The following is a 16304-nucleotide window of genomic DNA, read 5'->3' on the forward strand; positions in this document are numbered from 1 at the left end:
AAATTCAATGCGGGAGTTTTTAACGAGCATCCGCCGAGGTAGCTGCCGTTTTTTGTGTTTTGTTTTGTGCGTGGGTGCGTGCGTGCATATGAGCAGGCGCGTCTGCGCGCCCGTGTGTTTGAACGACGTATTTTCATTCGCCGCGTTATGCTCGGTTGAAGCTTCCTGGGAGCGGAGGCGCAGCGGTTAGCGTCGCTGTGCTACAAACCCGGCGATCCAAGTTGGTTTACCGCTCATGGCCAACACCTGACAATTATCTTGAACCCATCCTAGGCCTTCCTTAGGCCGACTCGGCCTCAAGTTAATACCTGATGTGGTTTGTAAATATCGCCACTATGGAGACAAAGGCGGCCGGGCGTGGTGCTGGCCACCCACCCACCCCCTCGTGCGCCGTGCTGGCCTGGGCGAGGGATCTTTGTGTGTGAGCGTATAATTTTTGAGATGCTGCCAGTATTATTATTTATTTGTACATGTAGTTTTTTGGCCAGATGGTGTCACGATGAATTAACGCAGAGACCTGCCTGGGCAGCCACCGACGCTCATCAATGATAATGAATGCACGGCCTGCACTTATCTCCGAGTGCCTCTTGACACACACGGGGAAAGCGTGATTCACTCGCCCGCGCTGGCTATAGCGGGCGCGGATAATTAAGGTTACTGAATGAGCGGCGACACATCCGCTGATTGAAAGTAAAACGGGACCCGTTAGTGAAATTAAGATTTTAAAACGCTGGAGGTGTGTCATTTATTTATTCATTGGTACAGCATGTCTTTCTAAAAATTACATCCGGGGTGCACGGTCAAAGTCAGAAGTTATTTCCCGCCGACTTGAGCACCAAGCTATTGGTGCTCGACCCCCATTAACAGCCCCGCGGATCCAGTTGATGGAAATTCCACATTCCTATGGTGGGGACAGGTCTATCCAAGCAACAATCACCGCTGACTTCCCCGCAAAGTGGTACTCATTTTATTGGCACCACTGATGCGCGATGTATTTATGTTGTTGAACTTTTTTCGCACCGTACGTAGTCAACCGTGCTAATCGGAGGTGCGGGGGAAAGACAACAAACTAAACCCAAAAAGCGATGTCGCTAGGTCGGGCGGCGGCAGGCTACTATTGAACGCAGCGCTTGAGTTAAATCTGCGAGCACGCGACCTCTGAGCCGGTTCTGTCAAAGTGAAACGCGTGGTCGCATCGAGCCGGGAGAAAAGCTCCTTTCACTCCGTAGCCTCCCATTCCCCGATAAGTTGACGTCGTTTCAGAAACCAACGTTGCCTGCCTCTCGTTTTGTGTGCAGAACTGCACGATTGAAGAAATCGAAGAGAAGATTTTACACGTGGTGAGTGCCTTGTTCTGGACCGAACGGTTGCTCGCAGCGTCACACTTCCGCGCGTTAAACGAGATTTTTTTTTTATTCTCTACAATTTCCTGAAGAATCCTGTCCAACAAAAGCCACAAATGAACCACAATTCCTTGCTGATCTCGTCAAGGAACAAAAACGATCAAACTCTGGTCTTCCTCGTAGCGGCCTTTGGCTAACCATCCACTGGAGCTCTCTGTACTTTTAAATCTGGATTGAAAACTAATTTCTTAAGAACTGCTTTTTTTGTTTACTTTGTTGTTCTTTCCTCGCACCTCCGATTAGCACGTTTTGCTACATATTGCGTGAAAGAAATGTAACATACTGCACAGGTACGATAACTGCTGTCGTGCCGACGAAGAAATACAATCTGAGTTTGGTGTACAGTGGGACAGATGGCAAACCCGAAGGCTCAATGCAACGGTGGCGCTATGCTGGCGAGATGTTAACTACCTCGCCAGGTATACAGGAGGGCGTGGGTTCGATCCCAACCCTGACGCCTGCTGCTGTATATTTGGAGTTTTGCGTGTCTCTCTCCCTGTGTTCACGTGGATTTTTATAGTCTTTGGTTCTTTCGGTAAAGTTACGTAGATGAAAAATATTATTTTTATTATTCATCTACGTGACTTTACCGAAAGAACCAAAGAGTATGGATCCTTGCAGTCACGAAAACTTCAAATCTAGAACGTGGATTTTTCTCTGGGTCCTCTGGTTTTCCCCTGCACATTCAAAATCACCGTTGCGCGTTTAGAGTGTTTGGCCGCGATAGGATGTCCACGCAATGATGATAAGCCACTTTGTTGAGCCATCGTTTGCGATGGCTGGGGTCGCTTCTGAAAAAGAGCTACGTAGCTCAGTGTGAGGCCTCGCTTGGATAAATATAAAAAAATATTTTGACTTAAAACTGTCGTGACTGCAGGAATTCATATCCTTGGTTCTTTTGGTAACGTCACATAGATAGAAAATAAAAATATTATTTTCAATCTATTATTTTTATTTTAAAATTTATTTTATTATTATGATTATTTTCTATCTACGTGACTTTACTGAAAGAACCGAGAATACAAAAAAACAGTTGTATAGTTAAAAAATAATTTACAGTCAACGTTCTGGCAGGGGCCTGTCTGTGCTGTGACCATGGCTGAAGGCTGCAGCGGCGCCGGTTAGGATGATATATCGGCACGCCGTCGCTCGTCTCATCGTCGGTAAAGAGCACAGCGGGTAGAGGAGTCGCACGGGCCACAACATTGTTGGTCACGGCCGAGTGAAATGATTGCCTGCGGGCTACGCACTGAGCCTTTATTTATCTCAGCCGGGCTGCATCAATACCGGCCATCCCACGCTGCAGCGTCGCCCCGTGCAGCTGCTTTATGCACCGGGTATTGACTAAACAGATTGGCTTTTGAGTAATAGGAGGTTTTTCAGCTGACACAGGCCATTGCGTACGTGTGTGTCTGTGTGTGTTTGTGTGTGCGTTACTGGGAGTGGTGGTGCAGCGGTTAGTGCCGCTGCGATATGAACCGGACGACCCGGGTTCGATTCCCGCTCACGGCCGCCACCAAGACCCAGTGACGATTATCTGAACCGGTCCTGGGCCTCTCTCCTAGGTCGGCTCAGCCTCAAATGAGTACCTGGTGCTCCACTCGGGAGACAAAGGTGGCCGGGCGTGGAGCTGGCCACCCACCCCCTCGTGCCACGCTGGTTTTCATAGGTGCTCGCTAACAGCACTTGCCCTAACAGTTTGTTAAAGCTACACAGCGGTGGCCGGGAGGCGGGGGGGGGTATTTTTTGGTTGGCATAGGCATCCATCTTGATACCTCTCAGCGTATCTGAGAGGTATTGGGCACGGCGGTGGCTAGGAGATGTTAACTCCCTCGCCTTGGATGCAGGAGGTCGTGGGTTTCCATCCAGACCCTGACGCCTGCTGCTGTATATTTGGAGCTTGCGTGTCTCTCTCTCCCTGTGGTCGTGTGGATTTTTCTCCGGGTCTTCCGCTATGATAAGCCACCTCATCGAGCTATTATTTGTGATGACCAGGTCGCTTCTGAAAAAGAGCTATATTGCTCAGTGGGCCTTGCCTTGGAAAATAACAATTGTTTAGATTATATTATCATTTGCATTGCAACGCGCAGCCAGCTATATTGGAAACGGCGCGTATGTATGTATCACGCAAAATTGAACGGAGTGGTTGTGGCAGTTGTGCACAAAGGAATGCAGCAGACTTGCTGAGGGGTATATTTTATTACTCTCCGCTGTGCATCAATCCATTGTGCCTTCACGCCGATTCATGAGCACTCGAACTCAACGAGCCATTGAGCCGCAGCGGATGGGCCCTCGTCTCCTTGAGAGGCCTACGACAACGGCCGTGGATGCAGCGGCGGCCCCACTTCGAGACCCGGCGTCTCGATGCTGAAGCGGATTCGCCGGCACTGCGGATCAGAGGTCGCAACCGGGTACCCGATACCCATACCTTACCCGATACCCGGCTACCCGTACCCGGCCGGGTACGGGTACGGGTACCCGTTTGCGACCCTGGTGCGGCCGGGTACGGGTAGACCGTGAGTCACTGGTGAGTAACTGTTTGTCACTCATTTCCCAACGTCTTGTCTCTTCTCACAATTCAAGTTCCTAGAATAAACCCACCCACGCCTGCAACATGGCTTCATCCCAGAGGTCGCCGTTTGCGACCCTGGTGCGGCCGGGTATGGGTAAGGAATTAAAACCCATTTGCGACCTCTGCTGCGGATTCCGCTCCCGCGTGGGACCGCGTGCCCTCGTCGGTGCCCAATGATCTGCGGGTCCAGAATTGGACTCCTCGGCAGCCTGAAGAGCCACCGCTGAAACCCGATGGACGCGTCGTCCTCGAGCCCCGAGGGACCGGCGACGTGCGGCGAGCGACACAGTGGCGGGTTTGGGGGGTGGGCGGATTTGGTTCCATTCGGTGATGACTCACCGCACACCTGCCACCAGATTAAAAACGAAGGGGTTCAGGGGACTTGCATTGGCAAGTGTTGCGCACGGAGGAGTACAAAACGCTGCGGCGGAATCTTTGTCATCGCCGGCGCTCGGCACAAGAGGAGTTCCGCGGTCGGTTGGATCTTTCTATTGTCGGCACGCGCGCGAGGCCGTTGGGACTTTCCTTTCCAAGGGAGAAGCTGGGATGGTGTCACGCGAAAATATTGACGAAACAACATACGTTAAAGACATCTCAATGGCAGAACGCAAGCACAGGGCAAAGCAGCGTGGACGCGGTGTTAAAGCAACGTCTTTAATTTAGTGATCTGAATAAAGGAATCTGATAGGAGTAAATAAAAAAAGTAAATAGCAAAAATATGACATCACGATGATGAAATGATAATAAATGTGTTTACCCTTTCTAGCAATAACATAGGAGACGTTCAGATGTTCAAATACCAAACAGACACCTATTGCAAGGCATCAAGTCTGCGTTAACCACACATTCTTGTGGCAAAACATGCAAACAATCATGCTGTGGCTGTCCTACCTGATGACGGAGGCTTGTGTTGCTTCCGAAACGTCGTGATTTAATTTAGTTATTTTCATTTTTTTATTTTATTATTTTTATTATTATTTTTATTTTCACCTACGTGACTTTACCGAAAGAACCAAAGAGTACGGATCCTTGCAGTCACGAAAACTTCAAATCTAGAATGCTCCGATAATTGATGCGTTGTTTTTTTTACAATGATTGGCCTACCACCAAAGACAGTGGCCTTCCCTATGGCCTAGTCTCACCACCAGTGTTAGACCATAGAACGCGAAAAGGTGACAAACAGCACAAAGGAAATGCAAATATAAAAACGTTCCTAGCTCCGGTTGAGCAGATTTATCTACGGGAGCAGGAAGGGTAAAGCCTATTCTTATTATTTCATCAATTTGAAACTGACAAAAAAAGTCCCTGTAAACAGATATCACATTTGAGATATTATGGGTTGGTGTAGTAGGGGAGGTGCAGTGGTGCAGTGGTTAGTGCATCGCACTATGCACCCAGTGGCCGTACTTTTATTTTAAGCCACAGCTAATATCATTTCCCTCACCTCCGATGAGCACGGTTGGCTACGTGGGGTACGAAAGAAGTTCAACATACAGTACTAACTACATCATTGCTAACTGAGCCATGTTTCATTTGCCCAGACATCCCATGCATTATTGTTGTTATTCTTAGGTTTTTTCGGTCAAGTCACGTAGGTAAAACATCAAAATTAATGAAAATAAAATAAAACAAAAATCACGACGTTTCGGAGGCAACACAAGTCTCCGTCATCAGGTGGGACCGTCACAGCCGAATTAGCTGCATCAAGTGAGGCAATGATTCAAGATGTAATCCCTTATAAGCAAGTTTAAGGGGGAGGAGAGGGGGGGGGAGCTCCCGATACGTTCCATTCATTGGCTACCACATTCTGATGAGCTCCCCCCCCCTCTCCTCCCCCTTCAACTTGCTTATAAGGGATTACATCTTGAATCAAAGCCTCACTTGATGCAGCTAATTGGGCTGTGACGGTCCCACCTGATGACGGAGACTTGTGTTGCCTCCGAAACGTCGTGATTTTTGTTTTATTTTATTTTCATTAATTTTGATGTTTTACCTACGTGACTTTACCGAAAAAACCTAAGAATATGAATCCTTGCAGTCACGAAAGCTTCAAATCTAGAATTATTGTTGTTGTTTGTTCAGCTGGCGTAGTAAACCAATAGGGATCACTTTGCCGCTTGAACTTGCAGCACAGACACACGCCGATGCCTTCTCTTAAGTGCCTGTTACGTCAAAATGTATTAGACGGCTGTGCAAAGAATTCGCATGTAAGTGCACAGCTCCCAAATGTCTGGGAGGTTCAACCCGGGAACACAGCCCCTCCCTCAGCCCTGCCCACTTTTTGATAACCACGCCCACTCAACCACTAGCCCCCACAGCGAGTGGCTCTTTTCTGACGGATGCCCCACCCACCGCTCAGGTATCCCCGCCCACTGCTCAGGTAGCCCCGCCCACTGATCAGGTAACCCCGCCCACTGCTTAACCCCGCCCACTGCTCACTAGCTCCGCCCACTGCTCAGGTAGCCCCACCCACTGCTCAGGTAGCCCCACCCACTGCTCAGGTAGACCCACCCACTACTCAGGTAGCCCCGCCCACTACTCAGGTAGCCCCGCCCACAGCTCAGGTAGCCCTGCCCACTGCTCAGGTATCCCCGCCCACTGCTCAGGTAGCCCCGCCCACAGCTCAGCCCCACCCACTACTCAGGTAGCCCCGCCCACTGCTCAGGTAACCCCGCCCACTGCTCAGATCGCCCTTCAGAGTGCGAAATTCTTCGTACTCTCAGCCCTTTGGAAATCCACTGCTGGACGAAGGCCTCCCCGTGCCGTGCAAGTCATGGGTATTGTTTGATCATACTTCACTGCGCTGGTCACTGCAGGGTTAGTGAAGGGTGGGGGGGCTAGCCTAGAATCGGTTCAGAATTCAGATATCATCTGCGACTGTTGGCCGTGGCCGGGAATCGAACTCTGCTCGCCAGGTGCGTAGCGCCGTACTGCCCTCACCGCCCTCACCAATGCAATGTGGAATTTCCGTCACTGACCACCAAACCTTGTTTGAGCTGCAAACCACTTTGACCTTTCATTTCCCGCCGGCTCTGCTTCAAAGCGTGACCCAGTGTCGCACCGAGCACTGGGTCACCGATTCATCGAAAAACTTTAAATGGCCATTACGAAATCGCGAACACAGTATATATATCTCTCTATATATCGGCTATGCGAACACGTGGAACAAAAGATGAAAAGCGGCAACAAAGTAACGCACGCTCGGGAAGAGAAATCGTCGAGGAACGGAGAGAGAAACGTGAATTGGAGAACATGCAAATTTTTTGTACAATTTTTATTTTACCAGGTAAAGCCCACCGAGCTCTACAGCTCTTTTTCAGAAGTGACCTGGCCACAAATTATAGCCCATCAAAGTGTGGCTTATCATCATGTGGACATTGATAGCAGCAGCCAAATGCGCAAAACGCGTGCTCGTTATAAATGTGGAGGGGAAAACCCGGAGGACCTGGAAGAAAAACCCACGCGACCACGGGGAGAGAGAGACACGCAAACTCCAAATATACAGCAGCAGGCATCAGGGTCTGGATCGAACCCACGACCTCCTGTATACCAGGCGAGGTAGTTAACATCTCCTAGCCACCGTGATGATGATGGTGAGAGAGAGACACGCAAACTCCAGATATACAGCAGCAGGCGTCAGGGTCTCGATCGAACCCACGACCTCCTGCATACCAGGCGAGGGAGATAACATCGTCGAGTTAGAGGCATCACGTGGACTCAATTAAAGTCGATGGACTTGGGGTCCAGGCTAATGATCGTGGCAGCCAACAGCAAAGCCACACGCGCTCAAATAGGGGGATCACCGTGGAGACGGAGCAATGAAATCAGCTTGTGCGCAGATACAAGATTAGATTGGGGGAGGACTTCATCCGCCAGTGGATTGATCATGCCTGCAGACGACGACCACGATGATGATCACGATGATGATCGCGATGGTGTCACCTTGTGTGGTTAAAAAGCCATGAAATTGGAAGCGGTTGCCTATGTGCGTGTTAACCGCCTTCCATTCAAGGCCATTTTCACACCCCGCCAGTTTGACACACAGCTGTATTAGTTCTCCCCCGACGACGAGAGAGAGAGCGAAACAAAAGTGTGGGCGGCCAATGGTGGTGGCGTGCAGCGGTGCCTCACGGCAAGGTGCACCTCGGTTTGATTCCTCACCCCCAGTGCGCAGTGTCTCGAGTATTTTCGCCCCCCCCCCTCTTGCGCTGCACGGGAATCCTCGGGGTTCTGTGGTTACCTCCCATTGCTAAAAACCGTGCGCAGTGTCATTGACCATGTCGGTGACTATTGAGAGAACTCATCAGGGCGGAAAGCCGCAAGTTTCAAACGGCCACGCAACAACAAAAAATTTAGACACAAAAGCACACTGCAAAAAAAAAGCATTAGAAAGTTCCCGACGAACTGTATTGTGGTCCGCCTGCGAGTCGCATTTGCTGAATGTTATTTTGACGGTGACCTTAGAGAAAGCAGTTCTTCAGGAACCGCTGATGGTGGTGGGGGGGGGGTTGTTGTTGTGAAACGCTTCTCAACGGCGCTGGTGATCTTTGCGTGCACGTGTTTGCCTGTCGCTTGAAACACAACATCGATGATGTTGCTGTGGTTGTTTCTTCCCCCCCGTCTTTGAAGACCGCAGGATAGATCGACGATCGATGTTCGGTCGCCCCGTTGGTGCCATCCGTGCCGATTTTCTCACTTGACAGGGCGGGTAACGTGCGAAGGCTGCTACCACCTTCCACACAGGGAAAGGAAAAAAGGAAATACATTTTCCGGTCGCGTGTATGCGACTGTGATAATACAGAACAAGAGCGTACGACGTATGACGAACGCGATGCCCCCGATCCACAAAGCGCCACCATCCATCGTCGTCGCTTGAAGTCACGCCAAGGCCCTTTTTTGGGGGGTGACCCATGGGCTTCACGAACGACACGAGCTCAACCCAGCCCCGACGAAGCCCGGAGAACTGAGTGGAGTTCATCGAGAACTCGCGAACCAACACCTCGCTGTGAAAGTCCCGAACGCAGAAAAACCCCCGGGGCTTTGTTCTCCCACGAAGATGCTCATGGTTCACCCCTAAACCGCGTCCACCGCACAAACCATAGCAGTAGCAGCAGATGCGGATAACCTGAAATCTATTTTTTTCCAGGAGTAGTGGTGCGACTGTGGTCATCCAGAACAGACCCGTAACACCGTGCAGCGACGCAATGCCCCGATCCACAAATTCGAAGGAGGAGACATCATCGCAGCGACGACATACGACTCCTGACGCTGCTATCTGGGCTTGTACCCACCCGAATGAGGAATTTGTAGTCGTGACCTTCTGCATCTTCGCCAGCCCAGCCGTACGTCGTGTTGGTCAGACATCCCAACGGAAGCGGGGTCCCTCTTGAGAAAAAAAACAAGATTCTGCGTGGCGTTCATGTTGGAGTGGTAATACTAATTATTGTAGCGCCGGTTCCCGTAACTCGATTCCATCCCGTGCTTTCCAAGTGAAAAACGGGCCCCTTGCCATTAAAGTAGAAGACAGTGCGGAGAGGCAGGGGTGTGCACGCATTCCACGCGTGCTTGTGAGCCAGCTCTCCCCCACCTACCAACACCAGCACCACGCCGTGCCACTCCTGATCGGCAAATGATACGAGGTAGGGTTTTTCGTTTGTAACCGGGTGGTGGCGGCGGTTGAACACCACAATACACACGCAGGTCGGTGTGTGTGGTGTGTCTGTGTGTGTGTCATTAGTGAATTTAGTTAAAGGACATTCTCGTTTGTTGTTGTTGTTGCAGTTTTCCTTCCCCCGTGAAATGTAAAACTTGCCGGCGTACTGTTTTAGCAAATGAGTCTGGCTGTGGAACCGTGGGTGGTGCTGGTGTGATGCGGTGAACGCGAGAGGGATTTTCACTCGCTCTCCCGCTATTGTTATTAAGACGAGGCCGGCGGGGGGGGGGGGTTGGATGGCGCGAGTGGGAAAAGGGAAGAGTGGACAAACTCGTTTGATGTGACCATGAATGGGTCGGGAGGGCTGGGTGCGGTGGTGTGCGCACTGTTCGCTGGCGCCGGGGGAACGCGGAGCGAATGACGACCCCTGAGCCAAGTCGCGCCGTCTCTCTCACAAGATGAGAAGGCGATCATCCTGGCGCTTGAGCCGAACGCCTCCGTGCCGCGGCGGATGATGCTTGCTTAAGGGTAGGTTCATACTCGCGTAATGTCACGCACACGCTGTTACAAAGACAAGAATCCCCCCCCACACACGTCACCGCCGTGTAGCCTTAACAGGCTGTTGGGGCAAGTGCTGTTAGCGAGCGCCTATGAAGGCCGGCACGGCACACGATGGGGTTGGGTGGCCAGCACCACGCCCGGCCGCCTTTGGCTTCCGAGTGGCGATGCTGGCACACACCTGCACCAGGTACTGCACTCATTTCTTGAGGCTGAGTCGACCTAGGGGAGGCGCAAGACCGGTTCAGGTAAATCGTCACCGGTGTTGGTGGCCGTGAGCGGGGAATCCAACTCGGATCGTCTGGGTTCGTAGTGCAGCGGCGCGCTAACCACTGCACCACCGCTCCCCCACTACACTGCGTCACACACACACGCGCGCGCGCACTATTATTGACGATTGTTTCGTGAGTTGTGTTGGTGACCGTGAGGGTGTTTGTGGGTTAAACACCGTGACGAGTGACGAGGTGACAGGTTGAGGTTCGTGGTTTTTTTTAAGTGTTGCCACCACGCATAACCAAGTGTTATAGGCTGCTGCGGGGCTACGCTGCGGGCAACTTGAGAGTCCATTGTTGTGCTGTACTTCGATGCTTCCACGTCTACGCCCCGCGCAACCCGCACAGAGTGGCCGCTGTAAGCTTCCACGTGATAAGCCGCTTCATTTGGGCATGTCACTTGTGCCCAGGTCACTTTGAAAAAAAAAAACCGCTATCCAGTGGCCCCCTTACCATACCTGGTCAAATAAAAAATATCCAGAAAATAAGTGTTCAACAGTTTAGTTTGACGTTTTGCATTTCTCATAACGACGACTCGTCCCGCTTACACACACACACACACGCACGTGTCCTCCGCGTGCATTGTGCGTCCTGTCCGCAGGGCTCCAGGCTGCAGCAGGTTTGCGAGAAGACGATCCTGCAGTCGACGCACCGCGACCTGCAGAGGGGAGCCCGGCTCGTGGCCGCCAGGCTGGACGTGCGAAGTCCCGAGGAGGGCCTGGTAATTGCCACCGGGGACGACCGGTCCCCGTGCGTCGTCCCGTTTCACGCTCGCATGCCGTCCGCCAATCGCCCAGAGTTCATCTCATTCCATCTCCCCTCCTCCTCCGCCACCCCTCCTCCGCCACCCCTCCACCGCCGTTGGGGCACGGGGTAGGTTAAGCAGGACGGTGAGGTGGTCAAGCCAGATAACCGCGTCACGAGTAAGCGGAGTAGTGTATCGCCGTGATGTCTCCGACGTGTTTGTGGATCGGCACGTTGCGTCGTTGTGCCAGTCTCTTCCCGGATGACCGCGGTCGCACCACTGCTGGAGAGTTTTTTTTATTTTTTCCGCGTGCGCATCGGGTGTCTGCATACGCCGTGGTTTGTGCGGCGGATGCGGTTTTAGGGGTGGACCACGAACTCCTTTGTGGAAGATCAAACCCCAGCTTGCTTCTGCGTTGGGTCTTTCACAACAATGTCGGTGCTCGCTTGCGAGTTCTCTTGAACTCCGTTCGGCGCTCTCTCCAAGCTTCGGTTGGGTTGAACTCGCGACGTTGAGGGCCAAGAGCATGGGTCCAAAGAGAGGGTGGGGGGTGGATGTACTTGGCGTGATTTCGAGCAACGACGAGGGACGTCGTTTGGTGGGTGGACACGGGGGCCTTCCCGTGAGCCCGGGCACCGCTCGCACGCCCCGGGCACCGCTCGTGCGCGTCACGGAGCCGGCGCTTGGCGCCGGTGGACAAAGGCACCAGCGGCTGTACAGGTGGCACGGTGGCACGGCTGCTGCGCGGTGCCTCCCACCCCGCATCGTGAGTTTGGCGTTCCGGCAGCTCGGATTGGAGTGGATGCTTCTGCTGATGGAAATTATTGAGTGGCATTGGTCGGTGGGCAGGCTTAATGCTTGCTTCGTTGTGGCGATGTTAAATGACCCTCCGTTTGTTTGTTGTTTTATTTCATCGTTCAATTGCCCAAAGTCCACTCAGGGCAACGTGTGAATGATCGCGTCCAAGTTTTGGTGCACTTTGCCAAATTGCCACGGTATTTTCTTGCCTGTGAACTCCAGGCGACCGTGCAGCGTTTGTTTGAATGTTTGTTTTGTGCTGATGAGCACGAGAGATGACGGAACCCATCCCAAGGTTTGCCCCTGCTTTAACAAATGCAGCTGAAAAACATAGGTGGTCGCTCGCGCTCTTCTGCTGTTCCCATTGTCTGGACCCCCCCCCCCTCACAGCCATCTGTGCTGTGGACTCCCTGCCCCTGTTCAAGCCCAGACTCGAAATCTTTCTCTTCTTCTCCGCCTTTGACCAAACTGCTTCTCTCTCTATAATATAAATATGCCCCACAACATATGTACATTCAATTCCAAATTGGTTTTGTACCAGTCTACGTAGCCCAATGGCCACGTAGACTGGTGGGTCGGAATAACAATAGAGTCTTGTTTGTTTTTATTTTGATTGAGCTTGTATGTCAAGCTTGTATTAGTGTAGGTACAGCAAGAAGTCGAGGAAGATGAAACTAAACTAAACGGTTTTTTTCTTTTACCAGGTGAGGCCCACTGAGCTATATATCTCTTTTTAAGAAACGACCTCGCCACAAACGATAGCTCAATGAAGTGGCTTATTACGTGGAAACGTATAGCAGCCAAAAGTCTAAACGCATGTCAATTCTAAATGTGTGTGGAGGGAAAAACCGGAGGACTCGGAGAAACATCCACTTAACCACAGGGAGAGAGACATACAAACTCCAATGAGACAGGTCACTGGGTCGGAATCGAACCCACGACCTCCTCCATACCAGGCGAGGTGGTTAACATCATGTAGCCACTGTTGCATGAAACTGGGAGGATAATCTAATGGCGAGTTCTGAGTAAATGTCATGGACAGAGCTGAACGGTAGAAAGGCGATGATTTTCCAACGTCTTTCAGAAAGGACACGGGGCACCCACAGAGAGTGAAAGAGAAATATACGATTTAGAATTCGTATGGCACATTTAAAAAACTAGAACTGAAATACAGTAGTAGGCCTTCGCGACCAATATCAACAATGGAGGGGTTTTATTTTGGGGTTAGATTGTAAAATCAGGCGACTATCAATGGAGTTTATGGTATTGGGCATCGGTGGTGACACAGTCAAGGGAAGGAATTGAATGTACAAAGTGCCCCCCCCCCCCCCCAATATTACAACAGCCCCCAGGCCCTCATCAAACTTAATCCGGCCCTGATCGTGACAAGAGCGATAAAACAGATAATCTGACAAATGCGTGTGTCCTTCGTATATATATCCGTCTTGCCGCATAAAAAAACATGACGGTGTTTCTTACACTACCCGTGACAGCCCCACGGCCTTCTGCGAGTACGCAATTTTGGCAGCATTGATCCACGGACAAGCAAAACCTCTGGACCGGTTTCAACGTGACAGTGTCTCATCAGCAGAGTCCATAGTGAGCGAATGTTTAATATTTGTTATTATTTCTACACCGACGGAAAGCGACAAATAACACTGGTCAACACACTTTTTCTGGCATAAGGTATTCCAACGGTTTTAAGGTAATTTTGGGGTGCTTATTCCAAATCTGGCATCAGTTTTGTCTATCACATCAGGTTTTTGAGATATCAAATATTGCATTTTCAATAAAAACTGCAGAAGAAAAATATGAAATAAATGTGGATATCTACATAAAATTATATTATAAACACACTATCCTAAAAATACAGCACCATATTTTAACACTAAAGCAGTCACTGACTCGCAACAACTTGCAATCATAAGGGACAGAGTTAATTTTGGGTAAAATCAATGAAAATGAGGTATGCCGATAGCATAAAAATAAGATGTGATAGAGCAAATCTGAGATCAGATTTGGAATCAGCACCCTGAAATTAGTCTAGAACAGCTGCAAAAGTCCAGGCCAGAAAAAAATGTTTTTTTTGTTGTTGACCAGTGTCATTTTCCCCATGCCACAGTGGCGTGGCATGGCGAGCAGCGTGCCATTGGTTTGTTGGCACAGTGTCACGTTTCGACAATAGGTTTTTCAAGTTTGAGCAAAGGCTGGTGAGTTTGTTTGATAGTTACATTTTTGGGGGGAGGCCGGTCCCCGTGTGGCAATTCCCACGTCCCAGCTGCCAGCAGGCACCAAGCAGCTACAACACTCGTCATCAACGATCACCGGACCCAGACGGTGCTACACATTGGGTGTCACAAGCACGGGTGACACACACAGGAGCGTCACGTACGGGCAACGTTACAAAAAAAAATCTGATCCCGACGCTGGCGCACAGGAACGTGGCGCGCGCGGAGCGAGCTGCCCACGGGCGGAGAGAACTGCCCGCCGGTTCGTACGCAACGAGAGCGGTCGGTCCACAGCGGCCCTCGGGCAGCAGCTGCTGAGCTGAAGACGTGGCCACGCGGAACGGCACGCGAGTGACGCTTCTCATGGTGTACTGCCCCCCCCCACACCCGCGTACCCTCCCCCCCTCATCCCCACCCCCCCACCGCTTCCCAACTTTTGTATTGACGACTCGCTGCATGAATTTTGTGGCGCGGTATGAATCGGGAATTGTTATTATTGTTGCTATTGCTGTCGTTGTTGTTGTTGGCGCTCGTAAGCCGCTGCAGCATGAGCAAGCGCATTCACGCGCGGGCTGCTCTTTCTGGTGGGCAGGCGAAGCTGTCCGGGCTTGTTGCCGTGTCGACGTCGGTGGCATTGCGAGCGAAGCGTGTCGGGTGTCCGCCAGCCGTTCTATAATCGGCATCGCGGCCCCGCCTGCCCCGTACCGTGGGTGACCTTTACGCGGAGGTCACTGTATCTTCGCCCATCGTCGTCGTCATCGTTATCATCATCATCATCATCGTCGTCATCGTGTACCCATGCCCAACCGCTGCCTGCGTCGGCGTTCAAAGGAGATTGCGCGCCGCTCCCCCCGTCAAAGCTCTTCCAATAATAACCTTGCTGCTCCGTTCATGAGAATCGTGCGTCCCAATCTTTATCCGTCGCGCACTTTAGGAACAGTGTCGCTTTGTCGCCGGCCCCTTGACGTGTGCTTGGGACTCTGGGCGACTGTGCTCGGCGACTAATGTTGTCGCTCTCTCTCTCTCTGTCCCGCGGTGGTTCGCTCGCGTGTATTGCTCTCCTGTTGTTCCCTCTTTCCGGTTTCGCCATCCCCCTCCTCGGCATTTATAAACGCCACGCGGCATTTCGATTATTCGGCCGCTGCTTCCTGTAAATCTCCACGTGTAAAGATGATGGTGGTGGTGGTGATATCAGCCACTTTAATGAGCTATCACGTGGGGCCAGGTCACCTCTGATAAATAGCTAATGGTTTAGGCTGAGTCGACCTAGGGGTGGCCCAAGAACCTCTCCAGATAATCATCACCGCCATCGACTAAACTACCGCTCGCTCCCACTCACGGATAACGATAGTTGATCTTCTTGGTTCTTTCGGTAAAGTCACGTAGAAGGGAAATAATAAAATAATAAAAATTAAACATAATAAAATAAAATTCTCACGACGTTTCGGCCACAACGCAAGCAGCCATCCTCAGGTGAAGAACAGGGCTGTGACTTTACCGATAGAACCAAGAAGATGAATCCCTGCAGTCACGAAAGCTTTAAATCGAAACGATAGTTGAGTTTAGTTATTCCATTTTAACATTGCCACCAGTTTACGTTTTGTTGACAACAACCACAGCTCGGTGCCAGCATTTGCCCGCCCGGGCTGCTCACCCTGTTCTGTCCCCTCCCAGGGCCTCTACCTGAAAACAACCCCGGAAGGCATGCACGTGGTCACGGGAGTGGTGGAGAATGTGAGTAGACGAAAACAGCCGACGACACACGCACGCGCTCGCACAAAGACGAAGATCTCACCCTCCCCCCCCCCCGTACCGCCTTAACAGGCGTGTTGGGGCAGGCGCTGTTCGCGAGTGGCGCCTACGAAGGCCGGCGCGGCACTCGATGACGATGTTTACACACCGTAGCAGGGTGTTCATTTGAGGCCGAGTCGACCTAGGGAAGGCCCAGGACCGGTTCAGATAATCGTCACCGGTCTTGGCCTTGAGCGGGGGTATGAACTGAGGTTGCTGGGTTCATCGAGCAGCATGCTAACCACTTCACTGCCACTCCCTACACACTCATACGCGCACACACT

General features: G+C 51.4%; 1 protein-coding gene across 1 annotated transcript in view; it reads left to right on the forward strand.

Moving 5' to 3' along the window:
- LOC144950378 (uncharacterized) overlaps positions 1-16304 on the forward strand; it is a 36744-nt gene that overhangs the window by 11400 nt on the left and 9040 nt on the right. The window contains exons 5-7 of the mRNA XM_078880493.1: positions 1299-1340; positions 11060-11179; positions 15904-15963. Of these exons, the coding sequence (XP_078736619.1) occupies positions 1299-1340; positions 11060-11179; positions 15904-15963 (222 nt within the window). The remainder of the gene's footprint in view (positions 1-1298; positions 1341-11059; positions 11180-15903; positions 15964-16304) is intronic.

The sequence above is a fragment of the Lampetra fluviatilis genome, chromosome 57, assembly GCF_964198595.1.
Source record: "Lampetra fluviatilis chromosome 57, kcLamFluv1.1, whole genome shotgun sequence".
NCBI lineage: Eukaryota > Metazoa > Chordata > Hyperoartia > Petromyzontiformes > Petromyzontidae > Lampetra > Lampetra fluviatilis.